The following is a 19,594-nucleotide window of genomic DNA, read 5'->3' as shown; positions in this document are numbered from 1 at the left end:
AATAGTAATTGTTAAAATTATAAATGTCTTTACTGTCATTCTATCATGTCATGATAAATTGATGAATCCATTTGTATTCATCCTTGATTAATACAAATGTAATTTTCTTTAACAAACATAAAACATTTCATACTGTATTCAATATTTTGAAGGGTAGAGTATATTTTATAATGTTGCTTTTTATTCAACAGTCCTATTAACTAGTAAGTTAATATCAAGTAACTGACATTTTAGACCCAATAGACCTTATTAGCAGTGCCATCTTTGACTTTTGACGGGAATGACAACGAGGCTGTGAGGGATAAATGTTCAGTCTCTTTAATAGGTTGTACTGCCTTTTAAAGTGTTTTTGGATCGTTCCACGGACAAAACATTGAAAAAAACATATTTTCAAAAGCATTCAGTAGACAAAAAACTCCAGACAACATGAGTTGTGGAAAAACAGATGTGATCTAGGAGCTTTTTACAGCTTTATACAGTGCGTGCCATTGAAGAGATGTAAGTCTATCCTTCACAGCCTGGTTGTCATTCCCATTAAAAGTCAAATATGTAGCCAGCTATCTTTGTTTATTTCTGCTCTGTCAAAAAAACTGTTCCAAAATAACTCTTGCTTTTGTGGTTTTGCTATTGCAAAGTTTGGAATATGCTCAATTAACTTCTAATACAGACAGACAGCTTGAAACCCTACTGTTGTTTATTATGTCAGTTATTCAGTTAAAGAATAGTAATAATCATGCACTTTATCATCATGCATTGTTCTGACCAACTGACTGATATAATGAAATAAAGTGTAATTGCATTCCATTCTCCAGTCATGAGGTGCAGTAACTGATTGCAGATGGTGGGTTTGTGCCCAGTCGGTGCCCATACTGACTCATGGAAAGCTCTGTGTGAGGCACAAACTGCTCTCACTCCACACTTTAAACTAAGCATGCAGGACAGTATCAGAACCAGACTCATGGATCTCTCACAAAGACAAGAAAGTGGGTTGTGTTTTTCTTCCCCTAACCCAAAGCGAGAGCAATAGTAATAGTGATGCTTGGCTTGTCAAATTATAATTATAATTTTATGTTTATACAGAATCCTTGTAATATTTCCTTTTGTGATATTTAACGTTCTTGGAGATGTTAGTTGTCTGTTTCTTGCGCTTTTATTACTAGCTCTCAGAAGCCAGTCTTTTCAAGCATATTGTCCTTAAGACTGCAGATCCAAAGCAGGTGAGCTGAAATGAGTTTTTTCTGGATTTTCAAGGAACATCAGCTTTGAGATGAGTGTTAACAGTAAATTTCCAGTGTGTTCATTGCTTGTCTGAGATGTGAGCTTACCACAGCAGGTTGTAAAGTAAATCAAACATGTATGTTGGTTTCATCTGCTAGATATGCACTGAGAAAGAGGTCAAACCTCAGAACAGACTCTGGGATCACAGCACCATCCAACGTTTCAGTAGAAATTCTCCATAAATCATCTTTATTCAAGGCTGTTTAGATGGTCTTTAATATAATCCCCCTTTATATAGTATGCATATACATGTTTTATCCTCCAGGGATCCAGCAATAAAAAGTAAAATACACTAACATGTTTTGGGGCAATCTGTAATACAAAAACTATTAATATATAAGACTAATATCTTTATAGGAATATCAAATTTTTCATTGGAATATTGCAATTTTTTACCCTATTCAACTGTGATATCTCCCCAAAAAGTGAGAACATGTAAGTTCTATTGTCAAAGGACATAAAAAAAGATGTCTTTCTTTTAAAAGAAAATCGTACTCTGCTTTAAAACTCATTAAAGTCCTCCTGAGATGGTTATATAGGCTACAAGAATGTACAAGAATATCAATTTCAATCAAATGCAAATTATACATTTTATTTGTCTGGATCTATTAAGTTATTAAAAAATACATTATAAAAAAAATTCACACAAGTACTTGAATACACTTTGACTATGATGTAAATATTTTCAAATTCTTAGTTCATTTTGATATATAAATAAAAAAAGGTTAAGTCTTGAATCTTTCCGGAGAGTCTGAAACTCTGATAATAATAATAATAATAATAATAAGAAGAAGAAGAAGAAGAAGAAGAAGAAGAAGAAGAAGAAGAAGAAATGTTGGCTTAAGTAGTTTATTAAATATTTTATTATTATTTTTTTAAATGATCATTATTTGTATTTAAATGATAATAAAAATCAGTCAAACAATTCTGTTTTAAAAATATTTTTAATACTTGAAAAGCTTTTGTCCACCAAATAAAATTCAGGTGGAATAACCATCATGCAGGTAGTAATTTTGTTGTAATGAGAAAAAAAACAAAAAATTTTTTTTACAAATAATAATAATTATATCACAATTGTTTTTAGATTTTTATGTAAAGGCATATTTTGTTCAGGTCAAATAAAGTAACCCTAAGAACATTTATTGATATTTGCAACTCAAAAATTCATATATAAAAAAAACAAATTACCTTGAAAAATATGTTTGAAAACTTCAGTTATGGTTAGTATTAAGGTAAAATTACAGGTATTTTAATACCTTTACTTGATGGTTACACCACTTTACATATGTATTTTTATTTATTTATTTATTTATTTTATAGAAAATGCTATAAATGTTTTCAAAAACTGGATGAAATCAACTTGAAAACAAATATTACCAACTTGACGTGTGTTTTAAACTAGATTTGTAAAAGATTTCTGGTTTTTATAACCTTGTTATAGATTTTATAAATCTTACTTGTCAATGACCCAAGTACAAAATTTACTTTTACATAAAGATACAACATGTTTTCATAGAGGTGAAATTACTCAAAAATTTACAAATAAAAATAAGAAAATAAACAAAAAAAATCTAACTCTGACTTAAACCATCCAACTGTTAATTTCCTGTGAACTACTGTCTGTTTCTCATGTGTATTTGAAACATTATTATTTATTTTATTTATATTTTTGCTCTTGGTCAGAGATACCTCTTGGCCAAAGACCTTTAAGAGGTCATTTGTGCACCTTGTCTACTCTGTCATGTAGTATGTGCACTATACAACAACAACATGTCTGATGACAAGAACGATTGTTGTGTAACGTGAGCAGAACAGCTTAAGATGCACTGAGACTTAAAACTGTGGCATGTATGGCCTCAGAGAAATTCACAAAATCAAATGAATTGCTGGCTCCCAGGAGGAAGGACTAAAAAAAAAGATATATCATATTGAACACAGTAAGTCTGTTTTTTTGCATCATATCACGTTAGTATTGCCCTCCAACTTTACCCAATACATACAAAACCCATAATATAATATTTCAAAAATTATTCAGCATGTCAGCTGCAGAATCTGAAGTCAGAATGGGGTGTACATCTTTTACGGTCATATAACTGTCCATTCCACTTGAAAGGAGTTTTCTCACACTTTATATTTCAGTTTGCCTGTCTCACTGATGACGCAGATGTGCTGTGAAAGGAAAGACATCGCTTATGTGAGTCTCTAAGTGATAAATAAAGCTGAAAATAAAGTCTGTGTAATCTGTATGCTTCTGCTTGTCTGCTGTGTGACAGATATATGTTCTCCATCACATTAAGGCTTGATGTGTGATGCTGATTAGAGTTTTCTAGGAAAGATGAATATCGTATTTGCATGTCAGATTTCATTTGGACACAGACTCGTGCTGCAGGTTCACATGACTGTGGATTCATCTGTTATACAGTGTAATGTTGTCCAACGGTCTGCTGCTGTGGGGTGGGGCAGCTCTTTTCCTGCAGCTATAAACTTTTGTCCATTTTTTGTTTAGTGTATTGCTTTAGTAAAAGGAATAATTCACCCAATAATAATTTATTCACCCTCATATAATTCCAAACATGTATGACTTTCTTTACTCTGTGAAACACAAAGAAGATGTATTAGGTTCAACATAAAATCCCCATAATCCTTATAATTCAATATTAAATATTTACTGCAATGTGCTGTTTGCAGTGTTTGTTCTGGCTGTTTTATTTTAATATTGTGTCAAACATGTTGGCTCATTTGCAGTCATTTGTTTACTGAGGTTGATATGGCAGTGCTGCAGGTAAACACTTCTGCTAAACTACCTTCACCTTAAGTACATTCAGAAATGAAAAAATGATACCTTCAAACAAAAACAAATAAATATAGTGACGGTACATGGTATAAGAATCTTACATATTAAACATATTTATTTTAAGTAGTTTATAGTCAGGGTTGGGAGGGTTACTTTTAAAATGTGTTCCACTACAGATTACAAAATACACAGTACAATGTAATTTGTAACGTATTCTGTTAGATTACTCAATTACATAGTATATTTTGACTATTAAAAAAGGTAATAAGTGAAAAAAATCTGTACAGTAAAAAAAGACAAAATACACTTTTATTAAGAATAAATTCCCTGAAAAAAAAAAAAAAAAACTAAATGCACAGTTGCTTATAAAACACAGTAAATGTATCTTGTTTTAAGGATTTTTAGATATTTTTACAGGAAAACAATATAAAAATTCTTTGCCCTAATTTATTTATTTATTATTATTATTTTTTTTATACCCATTTCTCCCAATTTGGAATGCCCAGTTCCCACTACTTAGTAGGTCCTCGTGGTGGTGCGGTTACTCACCTCAATCAGAGTGGAGGAGGACAAGTCTCAATTACCTTCGCTTATGAGACAGTCAATCCACGCATCTTATCACGTGGCTCATTGTGCACAACACCGCGGAGACTCACAGCATGTGGAGGCTCATGCTACTCTCCGCGATCCACGCACAACTTACCACATGCCCCATTGAGAGTGAGAACCACTAATTGCAACCATGAGGAGGTTACCCCATGTGACTCTACTCTCCCTAGCAACCGGGCCAATTTGGTTGGAGACCTGGCTGGAGTCACTCAGCACACCCTGGATTCGAACTCACGACTCCAGGGGTGGTAGTCAGCGTCAATACTCGATGAGCCACCCAGGCCCCCCTGCCCTAATTTTAATGATCTTACAAGAGAGAGAGAGAGAAAAAAAATTATAATCTAAAGTGGATTTCCTTAATATAATTTTTTTTTATTCATGCATGATAATAGGCGCATGTAAAAGGGCTAGAAATAGCATTTTAGCTTAGCATAATGCATAGAGCAAAATGTTCACGTCAGTTTACACAAGGTTAACTATTTCTACTGCTCCAAACTTACATCAAAACCCCACAAAAGTGTACAGAGCAACATCATCCTCTGAACGTATAACATCATATCCACCTTTTCACTCATAACAGTGTGAAAGCACCCTCTGTCTGCCCTTATGAATGTAACACATCATAAGTAAGTGTATCATGGCTGTTCAAACACTCATCGGATCACATCATTTATATGTATAAATGTTTTCCATCTGAAAGGACTAAATATTAAATGAAACAAATGACAATAAAATGCAAAGTAATCTCTTCGGTAATCAAAATACTTTTTCAATGTAACTGTATTCTAATTACCAATTATTTAAATTGTAACTGTAGTGGAATACAGTTACTTATATTTTGTATTTTGAATACGTATTCTGTTACTCCCCAACCCTGTTTATAGACCTATATTTTTCAAAATCTTTGAATATTTTTTGTGGTCTGTTACAGTTTGATACATGTTTTTGTCATTTTGCAGATTATCATATGTATTTATTGTCGACTAAACTTATGTGCCATTTTAGTAATTTAGAGTAAAACTGACAAAATTGAATGAATATAGTATGACATGATAAAATACTGACTATATTTAACAGACATTTTTGCCAAAAGACTAAAATTATGGCAAAAATAAAAAGCTGTGTGAAAATGAACACTGACCAATGGTACCATGTCCAAAAAGAAAGATGGTGATATCATGGTACTCTTTGGTACTTTTTTGTTAATTTGGTCTCTCATCAGTAATCAATGTCTGTGAAAGTTAACTGAATGAAAAAAGACATGATGTAAACTCTTACATTGAGGTCTCTGAAGTACTCATTGTAGTCCAGAGCGTAACCCACCACAAAACGATTGGGAATGACAAATCCAACATCTGCAGAGAGAAGGACAAATAAACCAACACATCACACAAATCATAGCACTTATAATATAATCAGTCCATCCCATTAGTAAACAGTGTTTGGTTGATGATACACTTTCTTCCATTGCTGCCAATGGATGTTCCAAAACTTAGAAAACTAGACAGCTAACTTCTAAAGCAGAATCTTATCTGAAATTAAACCTCATACTTGAGTAACTGAAACACTCTTCATAGGCAGCAACCCCACACACTACACAAATAGCACTCCTCACATGAAACACCTGATAGTCTCTAGGACTGGGTAAAAATATCCCAATATTGTACAATATTGATTCTTAAATCCCAAGATTGATCTGTTACTCTTCTCTATAATGGCGAAGAAGTTCAACAGCAATGAGATCTTTTCACTGCATTTCACTGACTTTGCTTTGGCTTGTTCCGTGTAATATGTGTCCAAAGATGAGATCCACAAAATCCATTTGTCATTGAATAATGTCTCATTTAATACACTTTCTGTGATTTAAAGTCTGTTGTTGATTAAAAACAACATTAATAGACATTTAAGTCTAATTACACACAACACGGATGTAGTAAAAAAGCTATTCAACACTCTCGGTAATACCGCTTACTTCTGTGAGACACTCGCTGAACTGACGTTATTCTTACAGAGACCATTTCTGCACTTGTTCTACAAATCATTATGCATGTAAGCAATAAACATGTAACAATATATACAGTATACTGTATATGAAATATATGAAATTTCAAGACATATTTATTGAAGGAATACATGGAATTTTTACATAAAAAAAAACAAAACAGTTTAAAAGTTTCAGGTTTTTTTTGTGTGTGTGTTTTCTTTTTTTTTTTTTTTTTTTTTGGAATCAGGAAATCTGTATTCAAACCCAGTCCTTATAGTCTCATTTCTTAAGTCTAGTGTACACTGCGTGACTCAAGCTCGTCTCTTTGATGTTTTGAGTCGAATGGTCTGTGATGAGAAGTCTCGGATCTCACGACGAAATGTCTGCAACAGGCTGAGACAAGTCCCAGACGTTGCGACAGTTTTCAAAACTGCTTGATATCTAGACGTCTTGTCGTGAGGTGTGCGCACTGTCCCAACGAGCAAGAGACTGACAATGAGCCACAGCCAATGAAACAGAGAGAGAGAGCAAGAGGAGGGCAAGTTATTAGGAAGCAGAAGACAAAAAATTATTAGAATATAATAAAATTAAAATTCACCCACATCTCCCTATCCTCTGTCTGTATTGTTTTCAACTGTTTTTCTTAAATGTTTCCTTTTGCAAATAGCAAAATGGGTGTGAGCTATTCTTTCATGTTTGTTGAAAGAGGAGAGCAAGATTTGGGTAGCAGGAGACGACAAAAATGAAACCATCCACATCTCCCTACATGCTGTCTTTTTTATTTCCAGCTATTCTATTTTAAATTTTTTCCTTTGCGTAAAAATGTGTGCGAGCCATTCTTTGTGTTTGTTGAAAGAAGTATGGCCATAGCCAGGTATTGGGTAGCTGTTTTTGTTATTTTTTTCCCTTTGCAAATGGTGCCAATAAAATGCAAAAACGGCGAGAGCCGTTCTTTCATGTTTTTGACGTTATCAAGAATAAATTACACAAGTTTGTGAATGAATTTCGTTATCTTAATTTTAAGATGCATTTTTGGTGATTGGTTAGAAACGGGATGATGCTAAGGGCAGCTGAAACGGCCGGTTTTATGCCGGTTGCGTGCAGATTTAAATGGAAATAAGCATATGATCTGAAAATTTAAAAAAAGCAAATGCATGAACATGTACAATAGGGACACAGATATTAGCAGCACACACTAGAAGCCCAGTTACAGGTACTGCAGTAAAATAACTCAGAATTCTGCTCTAAACATCATGTTTGGGAATATTAAGAGAAACTGCTTTCTCTCTCGTCTTTTACTTTTTTGCGCTTTATTATCGTTCAGTAAAACACAGACGTAATGACTAATGGATGTCCTCATGAAATCAGAGACTCTCTCCTCAAAATCCAAACACAAATAGTCAAAAGAGACAACCAGGTGTAACGGTGATGTCTCGCTTATACATTTGTGGTCAGATCACCCAAAATGCATCTTAATACCAGTGTAAACATGGTCTCAATCAGGGACGAATGGTTGTGTATTTGATACACTACAGTCAGTAAAGTGTTCATACCAGCACTACGAAAAACCTGACTGTAAGTCGCAGGGCGCCAGCTGCAAGTCGTGTAGTGTATGCTTGGCTTTAGCCAACAATGCAATACTATAATACGCATTAAAATCCATAACAAACACAATTTGTTTAATAGATGAAACTATTTTTATCAATACTTTTCGTTACTGAATGAAATTTAAATATCACTATGAAAATCCACATTTCTCTAGCTTCGTCTGCCATCTTGGATGGATTTTTTAATTGAGCTTGTTGCGATGTGATTGACTTCTCCATAAATACATCTCTTCCTTCTAACTACCCAAGTCTGATTTGGTTCCAAAATGTGTTTGACCGCAATTCATAAAACAACACAAGTACGAGTTGCATTCTCAGCGTTGCCTGAAGGGGTGCTGACATTATTGTAAACTACTTACAGTATGTCTACTTATACAGTCAGTTTTCTCTTTCAGGTCAACTCCATGGCGGAGTTTGAGGTTTGACAGTTTGAAGAGAATCTTGATGATCATGTTAGTATATTGATATATATCTTTTATATAACTCTTATATATCAATATATAGAGTTCTTGAAGCTCAGTTGGTAGAGCATGGCACTAGCAATTCCAAGATCATGGGTTCGATTCCCAGGGAACACGCAAACTGATTCAATGTATACCTTGAATGCACTGTAAGTTGCTTTGGATAAAAGCATCTGCCAAATGCATAAATGTAAAAGTGAATATTTTTTAGCAACACACCTGAATAAAAACACATCCAGTTTAGGGGGCTTTTTAGTTGGCTGTTCACATCGCACTCGCAGACAGTCTGCTTGAAAAGGTTGTCTGGGGTAAGTTTCATGTGAACTCTGGTACAGTGCGCTGCTGATATGACCGCAATCATCCTAAATCGTGGAAGTGAACGGTTTTGATGCCATATAATTTAATCACAATTATTATGGTATAATGCATTTCTCATACCTGCTTGTCTGTCAAATAAATCTCCTTCAAAGGCCATCCCACATACTTCACATCTTTGCACATTCAATGCATCCATGGCAAACAAATGCAAGTGTCATTCTGTGCATGTAAACTTTACACAGCGAAGCTTACGTCTTCTCGAGTTGTTACAGTGGTAAACAGCTGCTGCTTGTACTCACATTGATGATGCAATCGGACCGCAGTTTGGACCCAAATAATATGATGTGAAGAGATACCAGCAAGAGTAGGTTTGTTCAGTAGCATCCTGTGTTGGCCAAGTGTTCCTGTCTGCATTTGGATAATTATATAATGTATGTTTCTGGCTATACAATGCTCTCTAAGTAGGCAGCTCATCAGGTTTTGGAACAGAGCCCTTTTCAGAGTAGTGTTTCAGCACACTTGAGTACTTACAGTCTGGGAGTGTTGCCGCCCCATGAGGAAGCCTCTTCACCAGCAGCCTGAGTGAAGAGACACATTAACATTACTAAACAAATCCTCTTCAAACCCTCTTCACACCTCCATAAAATCCCATTTAAAACTACAAAAATACCAGTGAATTACTTTTAGCTTTGCCCATCTCAGACTTCAGCCACAAACACAACACAAAAGTATTTTATGCCACACACAGAAGGTGGCAGTACAGGAGACAGGGTTTTTCCTCAATAATGTAATTCCCTCTTTGCTCTCACCCAGCAACTTTAACCAGTTTGGGCTGGAAAGACTCCACATGCTGTTGAAGTGCTCTCATGGTCTTTCCAGTGTCCACTATTGCCTGTGAGGAAATGGATGCACATAATATTTCAATAAAACACATTTTTGTTTGTAAGATATGAGACAATGTATCTGTCCGAACTCTAGTGAGCTGCCTTGCTGTCTACTGTCAGTATAATAAGGCCACGTCCACACTTCCACAGTTTCGATTGGAAACGCATTGATTTGGCTACTTTTACACCTCTCATCCACATTTCCTCCACTAAAAACAGAGCTTCTATAATGCTCTCCATAAGCACAAATGATTACTTTTTCAAATTTAAATGGATTAGTGTGGATGTGGCCTAAGGCTAAAGTATACTTCTGTTTTCAGCATGTCCCTACATCTCACACATGTTACACAAATTCCGTCATCAGTACTGCTGGACTGTGCGTGTTGTGTTGTGTACTCATGCGCCTGGATCTGATTGTACTAAAGGGTATCACAAAGCATTGTAGTGCGCCAAACGCATCTGTACAGGCTCTGAAACGCTAGAACACTCAGCTTTGTATGAGACATAACACACAGAAAAACCAGGGAGCAACCTAACCATCACGTAACCTTATCAGTGATTTGAACTGCTCTTAACGGTCACACGTGCACACCACACATATAGTACTTGTCACATAAAATTCTCAAAGCATTTTCAAGACAATTAGAAAATAATAGACTGCAATACATTGTTATATTTTGATGTTTTATTTTTATATATATCAATGAAATGTTTAAACGAATTATAGCCACAAATGGCTGTCAAACACATACTGAGCTACACCAAAATCTCTTTCAAGGCAAGTCAGTCCACTTTGCATCCATCTTTGGAACGCACCCAGGCAGTTATATTCAATGGATACAAGTGACATTCAAGTACAGCTCCTACTTACTTGAATGAGGAAAAGACTTAAATCTCCAAAATTGCTAGTCAAGATTACGATCAAATAACAAATTTCAAATCAGCAGTAAAATCTGACAACACTGGTATCATAAATTGTGCTTCTTTTGCTCAGATCGTGCTAAAAAAACAAAAAAAAATTCAGGCTGGTCCAGCTAATGCACATGCATTTTCTCACGCTGGCTGATGTATGTATTAAAAAGGTGATTGGCTATTTCTACATCTGCCCTATTGGGCGTTCCAATTTCTCCCATTCATTTTAATCCAAGTGCTCCGTCTCGGGCTACATAGTCTCTGGCTACACATAACACACAAGCTACACATAAACTACACACATTAATTTTCTCAGGCACTTACTGAGTCTAAATAGACATACAACTTACAGAATTTCATTAGCACACCCAAATGGCAATAGCCATATCTTATTGTTCATGTATTGTACTTGCAATAGTTTACTTCCATGCTATTTCTTCGACAATTAGCAATATCAAATGTAAATCAAGTCAATCACTGAAACAACAGTGGCACCTTGAGTAAAAAATAGCATGTATAATATGTATGTGTACTAGGGATGTCAGAAAATATCGATATATATCGATTATTGATCTATATATTTTTGAAGCATCTATATATTAAAATTAGCCGACATTTAAATAAGAAGCCCAATTTGCATGCTTTCCAATTGTCTCAATTGGCCTCTGTTTAACAGTCTGGCATAATAGCGTTGGGAGACCACAAGAGGGTGATATAGCATGTATCTCACACTCTCTCTCTACACACACACACACACACACCACACAAACAGGACAAGCTGAAGCAGCGCAGGAGATGTTAGTCCAAAGTTATGAAGCTTTTTGTACTTCAAGAATGAACAAAGTGACATTGATGAGTTTGCAGATTAGTGTATGAAACTGGTGAAACTGCACAAACTGAATGATTAGAAATGGTGATGTTTATTATGCAATTTCTCTAGCACTATATAGGTCTTTCATTCAAGCTGTCAAACCACAAAACAACATACTTGTAACCGAAAATAGGCTCTATGAAAGATACATATACACAGTATATCATCCAGTGATGGCTGTAAAGCTGTGAGTAAATAATCTTTGTCCTTTGATAATGATTTGGGTCGAATTTAATGGAAAACTATGCAAGTTGCATTCCGTGGCACTTCAGAATGTTGATGCTGAATGTTGGTGGTGTGTGCATATCTTTGTAAAAAATAAATAATTGTTTCAAATGCGCCATGTCGTCTGCCAGACGCGTCTGGTGTGCGACCCCCTTTAATTTACCTTGCTGCTCACACTTTACCAAAGTTGTGTTGATAAATATGTCTGAAGAGACAAAGACTATTGTGCAACGAGCAGTAACGACCCTACACAACTCCAGTGGTTTAATCAATTCCTCTGAATCGATTCAGTTGTTTTGGGTGAGAACAGAAACTGTAACTAATTTTTCACTGTAGAGCTTGTCATTGCAGTCTCTAGGCACGATCATGATTTCAAGCTTGATGACACTTCTATATAAACTTCTTGACACATGCGCAGAGTGCTAGATGGCGCTATAGGAAGTGTTATCGAGCTTGAAATCATGATCATGCCTAGAGACTGCAATGACAAGATTTAAAGTGAAAAAGGAGATATATTTTGGTCTGTTCTCACCAAAAAAACAACTGGATCTCTTCAGAAGACAATGATAAAACCACTGGAGTCTTATGGATTATGTTTATGCTGACTTTATATCCTTTATGGAGCTTCAAATGCCTGATCACTTGCATTGTATGGACCCACAGAGCTGAAATATTCTTCTTTTTATTCTTCTACATTTGTGTTCAGCAGAAGAGAGAAAGTCATACACATCTGGGATGGCATGAGGGTGAGTAAATGAGAGAATTTTTTATTTGTGGGTAAACCACCCCTTTAAGCAATTAGAAAATGTTATTTTTAATATATTTGAAATATATCTTTATCAATTTTGCAATTTTTATTTTCTTTTTTAATGTTTTTATTGTTGCACTATTCATAAGAGAAAGGCTGAGGAAAATTAAAGAGGTGGGGGGATAACTCCAAAAAATGGAGGAGGTAAAGGGGGTGGAATGAGTTTCTGGGTCACTAAAGGCCTGAGGTATCATTGGAAATACGTGACTGAGCTTGGGTTGCGAGGTATGCAGTTAAGGGTTAAATAAATGGAACTATTTGTATTGATACTATTCATTGATTTTACTGATACTTTCTAATGTTTGAATGAAAACAAAAGGTTGGATTTTCCTGGACCCCCTCCCTTGTTTTCTTCTGATTCTGCCTTAAGAATTTGTCCCAAATGAGCATTATTTCATTGCTTACTGTTGGCAACAGCCTTTGCATCTGCAGCAAACCTATGATGCCTAAAAATGCTGCCTAGGTAGGCAGTTCACTGGGGTTTTGAACAGAACTAATGTTTTAGAGGATGAATAATAACAAATGAGCAAATTGTACATCACACTGTTTATAAATGTAAAATATTACAAATTTACATCACTTTAAATAAAAAAAGTAATGAAAAGTACTTTGAATGAGAGTTATCAGTTAACAAACAGTTACAGGTTATGGGAAAGAAATAATCAAATCAACAGCACATGTGATGGAGCAATCTACGAGGATGACTTCACACTGACAAATGTCTGAAGCAAAATGTTATCTGAAAGGAAAATACCTTTCCACTTTTTTGTTTTCCAGAAAAATGCCAGACTATCCCTGCACATGTGCCATGGGAAATCATCATAATAAACAAAATAAAACAAAACAGATATACTGGCATTCAAGTCTTTCTCTCTTGTGATAAAACTTCAACATCTTGTTAATTTGCCAGCATACTTTGTTAAACCCATAATAAAAACATGTGTTCCTTACCTCCACAATCAAGACATTCTGTGTTCATGGGGAAAAACAGAGAGAAGGTTTCATAATTTAGAGAATGCAAGATTTCCAATAACAGCAGAAACACCGAGAGACAGTCTGGGGTTTATCATCACAAAATGATTACCACACCCTGTTCTCGTTAAATGTAATATTTTGCAGGATAACTGTTGCCATGGAAAAGCACACTACTCATTGTCTGGCAGGGTCTGAAACTTTCTCTTTTGTGCAGAGAGATCTTTGTTAAAGAAATGCCACAAGCTTGAACACTGTCATTTATTTTGTATTATATTTGAAATGTATTACTACTGATCAAATATATACCTTGAAAACACTTGCTTTGGATAAAAGTGTCTGCCAAATGCATAAATATAATGTAAATGTATTATTTCAAATCATAAAAACTTCATATGGGTCATATGGGGGCTTAGGAAATTGAACTTTCATTTGGATTTCTATTTAGGGGAAAATGAATCAAACAATATTATTGGCAAAACATAATATTTATTATGATAATAAATAATAATATTACCGCTGAGCACCCCGGTCTAAACCTGTGCTTTTAAAAATGTCATGACAAATAATTGTTTATAAAAGGACAGACTATACTCCAGTCCATAATATGATCTTATGCATTATATTATTATTGCATTTATACACTGACAAATTACATTTACAAATTAATTCATGCATGTTGATAATTTTTATATACTGCAGAAGGAAAAACATAAAATTCCTGGCATTACAGAAATCTCTCAGTGTAACAAGGTCTCATAAAGTAACTCAGGGCAATACAATGATGTGGCTTGTTGTTTCTGAAAACCCCAAACATATGACCAACAGCCCTAGTTTCCAACTCACTTAACTTGATATGCCTTTTCTCACTAAACACTTACAAAGCACGCTAACCCATTTAAATGATCTTGTGCTGGACCACTCCAGACCCAGACCAAGATTTCTCTATAAAGATACACAATCAATACATTTGACCCCATTATACTGTGTAATTATGAACCCATTGCAATCAGACATGAGACGCTACAGGAGAAATTGTTACACAACTCTGAAAGAGCTGTTCTCGGCTATGTGTGTGTGAGTGTGTGTGCTAATAATCTGTAAAAGTTAATACACCTGACTTGGTAGAAAATTAGGTCTGGCTTTACATTCTTTTTAGTGAGAGTTAATGAACTGTTTCCTTCAAACTTTGGATGTTACGAGAGAAGTTAAAACAGTTCAACAGAACTAATCTGGAAGAGAATCTGAAACTCCAAAAGTATAACAAATGACAGCCACAGCACTAGGGTATTCTGTATGGTTTTCAGGGTGTTGCTATGCAGTTTCTAAGGTGTTCTGAGTGTTTTTAGGGGTTGCTTGGGTGTTCTAGATGGTTGTTAAGGTGTTGCTAGGGTGTTATGGATGGTTGCCATTGTGTTATCATTCATGTGCATAGCACAAACGGTGTGGATTGAGTTAAAGGGCAAAGTTTAATACTTCACATCTCTAACCCAAAGTATGAGCAACTGTAATAGTGACGAATGCTTAAGCAAACAGCACTAATAATAAAGGACACAGTGCATATTAATGCATTCCTCTGACTAATAGTTATGGAAAGGTCTGTTCTAATGCAGTTGCAACAGTAAGGTGTTCTGGTGTTTTTAGTAGTTGCTAGGGTTTTTAGGGTGGTTACCAGGGTGTTGCTATACAGTTTCTAAGGTGTTCTGAGTGTTTTATGGGTTGCTAGGGTGTTCTGTGTGGTTGCTAAGGTGCTCTGAGTGTTTTTAGCAGTTGCTTGGGTGTTCTGGATGGTTGCCAGGGTGTTTATATGCTGTTGCTAAGGTGTTCTGAGTGTTTTTAGCAGTTGCTATGGTGTTCTGGATGGTTGTTCTGGGTAATTGCCAGGTTGTTGCCACGTGGTTCCTAAGATGTTATGAGTGTTTTTAGCAGTTGCTAGGGAATTATGGGTGGTTGTTAGGGTGTTGCTATGTGGTTGTGAAGATGTTCTGTGTTTTAGCAGTTGCTAGTGTGTTCTGGGTGATTATGGTGTTGCTAAGGTGTTCTGGGTGGTTGCTAAATAGTTTTGTGGTGAAAACACCCTGCCTCCATGGTGTTTCTATGCAGTTGCTAAGGTGTTTTGAGTCTTTTTAGCAGTTGCAAGTTTGTTCAGGGTGGTTGCCAGGGTGTTGCTGTGGTGTTCTGGGTGGTTTCTAGATGGCTGTTTTGTGATATATTCACCTCCAAGTATCTATCATAATGTTGTCCCTGTAGATATGGTTTGGGACCCTCCTTCAGGGTAAGCCTGTGATTCCCCCCTTTCCCCATTTTTTACACATCTAACCTTGCATGATTTTAGGTATCATTCATGCCACAAACAGTGTGGATTGAGTTGCGTGGCAAAGTTTAATACATCAAACTCTAACCCTAATTATGGGCAAATGTAATAGTGATGATTTCTTTAGCAAACAGCATCAATAATAAAGGACACAGTCCATATTAATGCATTCCTCTGACTAATAATTATGGAAAGACTAGACTTTACCTTCCCTTTCAGCATGGACAAATCCTCTGGTCCAATAATATGCAGATCTTCAGTGGACTGGTCATTCTGTAAAACAAACATAGTGGAAAACACAAGACAGAGTGTTTAAAGCCCCCTACTGAGAGCCTGTCAGTATATACTGTATGATTTTACAGTCTCTGTAGAAATAAGCACTGCAGACACAATCGCATGCAATCCCTACACCAGTCAGACACAAGCTGCTTTTGTCTGTGAGACAATCGTTTTGCATTTTCTGCTCGAGGTCAGTTAATCTTCTGTGAAAAGGTGGCTCTTCAGTGCTTGAGATGGGGGTTTTGGGGTCAGTGCTCAGACAGGAAGTGGGGCCACTGGTTGATGGAGTGAAGTGTTTCACAGCAAAACACCAGACTGTGAAGGGTTTGTCATGTAAACGAAAAACTGCCATTCAAGAGATTAAGAGAAAACAGTTTCACACCTGTGATTCTACCAGAGAACACGGCTTAAGCCTAGCGCACACTACATGACTTAACCATGCTCCTTTGATGTTTTTAAGTTGGTGACTGGTCTGAGACAAGAAGTCTCAGATTGCATGACCAAAAATAATCTGGACAACAAGTCGTCAGGTGTCCCGATGAGCGAGAGGTGACAAAGAGCAACAGCCAATGAAATATAGAGAGAGTGCAAGATGAAGCAGGAGACAAAAAATGATTATAAAATATCACACAGATCTCCCTACCCACTGTCTAATTAATTATTTCAACAGTTTTTCTTCTTTCTGTGCAAATCAGCGCAATAAATGGACGAGAGCAGTATTTTCATGTTTGTTGAAATGTTATAATGAATAATCTGTGCACGAGTTTGTGAATACATTTAAAATCTTAATTTTAAGATGCATTTTGGCGATCCATTTGAAATGGAACAATGCTAAAGACAGCTGTAACAGGGTCCATAGTGTTTTGAGATTTGTCCACTTCAAACACTTTATCAACACACACATACACAGCAGCAGAGCACCATCGTGCGAAAATTTTCAAAAAGCGAATACATGTACATGCACAAAAACTTCAAGAAATTCTTCAGGTGTGTCTGATATCAACATGCAGAAACACAGATATTATAAGCACACACATTAGAAGCTCAGTTAATACATGTATTGCACTAAAATAACACAGAATTCTGCTCTAAATGTCATGTTTGCGCTTATATTAAATGAAAGTATAATTAAAGGTGCACTCAGTAACTTTTGTCTTTGTGTCATCTTGGACTTACACTGACACCTAGTGGCTTGGATGTAGCATAATTTAAAATCAGTAGTTTTCAGTTTCAGATGCCATTGTAGAAATTTAGTATTCACAGTCAGCCATGATTACTTTAATCAATGAGTGAAAGTGTCAAATAACAGGACGGTTACTGAGATTAAGCGAGCAGTATTCGGCTGGTCGTGTGATTCTAACCTCTCCATGTAAGGTTGCTGATATGACTGGAGTCTTTATCTTAATATGAGTGGTCATGATTTCCTACATATATTGCAAAATTACAATTCATGTCTTTAGGAGTTAAACTTGTTTAATGAGGAAAAAATTACTGAGTGCACCTTTAAGAGAAAATTTGTGCCGGTTTTTAAAGCTTTCTTTCTCTTCTTTGACTTTTTTGCACTATATTGTCATTTAGTAATACACAGACTTAATAACTGATGTATGTCCTCATGAAATTAGAGACTCTCTGTAATTTATATATATATATACACACACACACACACACACACACACAAAACAGTTAGTTCCGGTCCTCGAGTCTGATTGGACGAGAAACGTTCCATGACGTCTCACACCATCAGCACTAGGACACTTCACTGTGTAACACTCCGCTTGTGTTCATGCCATTCTAAACTAAAGTGTAAGAGCAGTGCAGATGTGTTAAGAGCTATCTGTCTCTTTACATTTATTTTTATGACATTACTAATTTTAGCCAGCAGGTGGCGGCAAAACACCATTTTTGTGTGTAATATAAGCCAGTTCAGGTGATGTGAAGTGAGTCAGCATCAGTCAGTGTTTTCATTCATCAGCACTACGTGATCACTCGGATTACTACTAAAGCTAGGAAATAGCTTTAAACAGCTTTAAACTAACAACTTCAGCATTAGACACAACAGAATGATTAATTACACAAACTCAAGGCGCTTACCTCTTACTAGAATTTCCACATTGGAGAGGACATACTGTTCAATATAGTGGAGTATTGTGGTTTCTATAGTAGTGAATGACTCTTGTGCACCGGCTACAAGACTCGCTGAACATACACTTGATTGTCTGAGGAAGCTGGGCGCCATTTCTGTTTCCGTTTGTGTTGGTTCCGCCAAGTGGTTGGAGTTTGTTTTGTGGAATAACACACTTTCAAGAAACTTTTGCATTGAAGCAGAATCGCTTTTGCACTGGGGTTCCCGGCCAGATTGAGAGTGGATGCTGGAGATGGCTGCAAAATATGTACATGCCCACACAACTGCTTCGGGACAGTTGTGGATGAATCTGTTCGTTCCTTGTGCTTACGCCTCCTGTTGGCTGGAGTTTGTTTTGTGGAGTATTTTTGCGGGACATTGGAATAATTACTTCATCTGCCGCACTCATAAACAGTCGGCTCACTAAACACTTGTTTGTCTGTCCGAGGAAACTGAATGGCTTTATATTGGTTGGAATTAGTTTTTTTTGGAGGAACACACCTTCAAGACAGTTCTATGAATCAATCTACATGTTCTTTGTGTTTATTCTTCCTATTGGCTGGGGTTTGTTTTACAAAGTATTTTCTGTTATGTAGTTTTGCCTTAAAAAAATTTGTGCAGAAGCACCGGACTTGAGCAATCCGATGGCAAAGTTGTCACGGGGGCTTTCGTAGGTGTTCATGGACCTTTTGAGTTTAGAGGGATGGATGCTGGTTGGTGCTGTCGTTCACGGGGTTAATGTGCATGTTTTTCTTTTTTCTGTTTGTTTGGTTTGGGTGGGCGTTCGGGGTTTGATTGTTGCACTAATGTTGGCATGTGGTCTGTTTAATCTTGTTTTTGACACAATTTATTTAGTCTATTATATCAAAATGTCAAATGTTAATATGAGTGGGTTATCTTTCTCCACATGGAATGTGAATGGGTTGGGGCACCCCATAAAAAGAAGGAAGGTTATTTCTTTTCTTAAGCATAAGAAATGTGATATAGTGTTTCCTCAAGAAACACATCTTTCCTCGCAGGAAGCTGAAAAATTTGGGAAGATATGGGGTGGACATATTTTCTTCAGTGCTGGCTCAAGTAAGAGCAGGGGAGTCATTACATTTATAAGTAAGCATCTACAATTCAAATCTCTCAAACAGATTAAAGATAAATTAGG

At 36.1% G+C, this 19,594-nt stretch overlaps 1 protein-coding gene across 2 annotated transcripts in view; it reads right to left on the bottom strand.

Annotated features, from left to right (window-relative positions):
* Positions 1-2,107: 2,107 nt before the first annotated feature.
* The window catches only part of LOC127431869 (phosphoribosyltransferase domain-containing protein 1-like), a 30,294-nt gene continuing 12,807 nt past the window's right edge, over positions 2,108-19,594 (bottom strand). Inside the window, exons 5-10 of one of the 2 annotated variants that reach the window (XM_051682485.1) lie at positions 16,245-16,310; positions 13,703-13,720; positions 9,861-9,943; positions 9,583-9,629; positions 5,960-6,036; positions 2,108-3,447 (exon numbers count right to left, since the gene is read on the bottom strand). In XM_051682485.1, the coding sequence (XP_051538445.1) occupies positions 3,400-3,447; positions 5,960-6,036; positions 9,583-9,629; positions 9,861-9,943; positions 13,703-13,720; positions 16,245-16,310 (339 nt within the window). In that variant the 3' untranslated portion in view covers positions 2,108-3,399. The remainder of the gene's footprint in view (positions 3,448-5,959; positions 6,037-9,582; positions 9,630-9,860; positions 9,944-13,702; positions 13,721-16,244; positions 16,311-19,594) is intronic. The other variant, XM_051682486.1, reaches the window with a different exon arrangement.

This window comes from Myxocyprinus asiaticus, chromosome 41, assembly GCF_019703515.2.
Source record: "Myxocyprinus asiaticus isolate MX2 ecotype Aquarium Trade chromosome 41, UBuf_Myxa_2, whole genome shotgun sequence".
NCBI lineage: Eukaryota > Metazoa > Chordata > Actinopteri > Cypriniformes > Catostomidae > Myxocyprinus > Myxocyprinus asiaticus.
The sequence above is the reverse complement of the archived record's forward strand: the minus strand, read 5'-3'. Positions and strand labels throughout refer to the sequence as shown.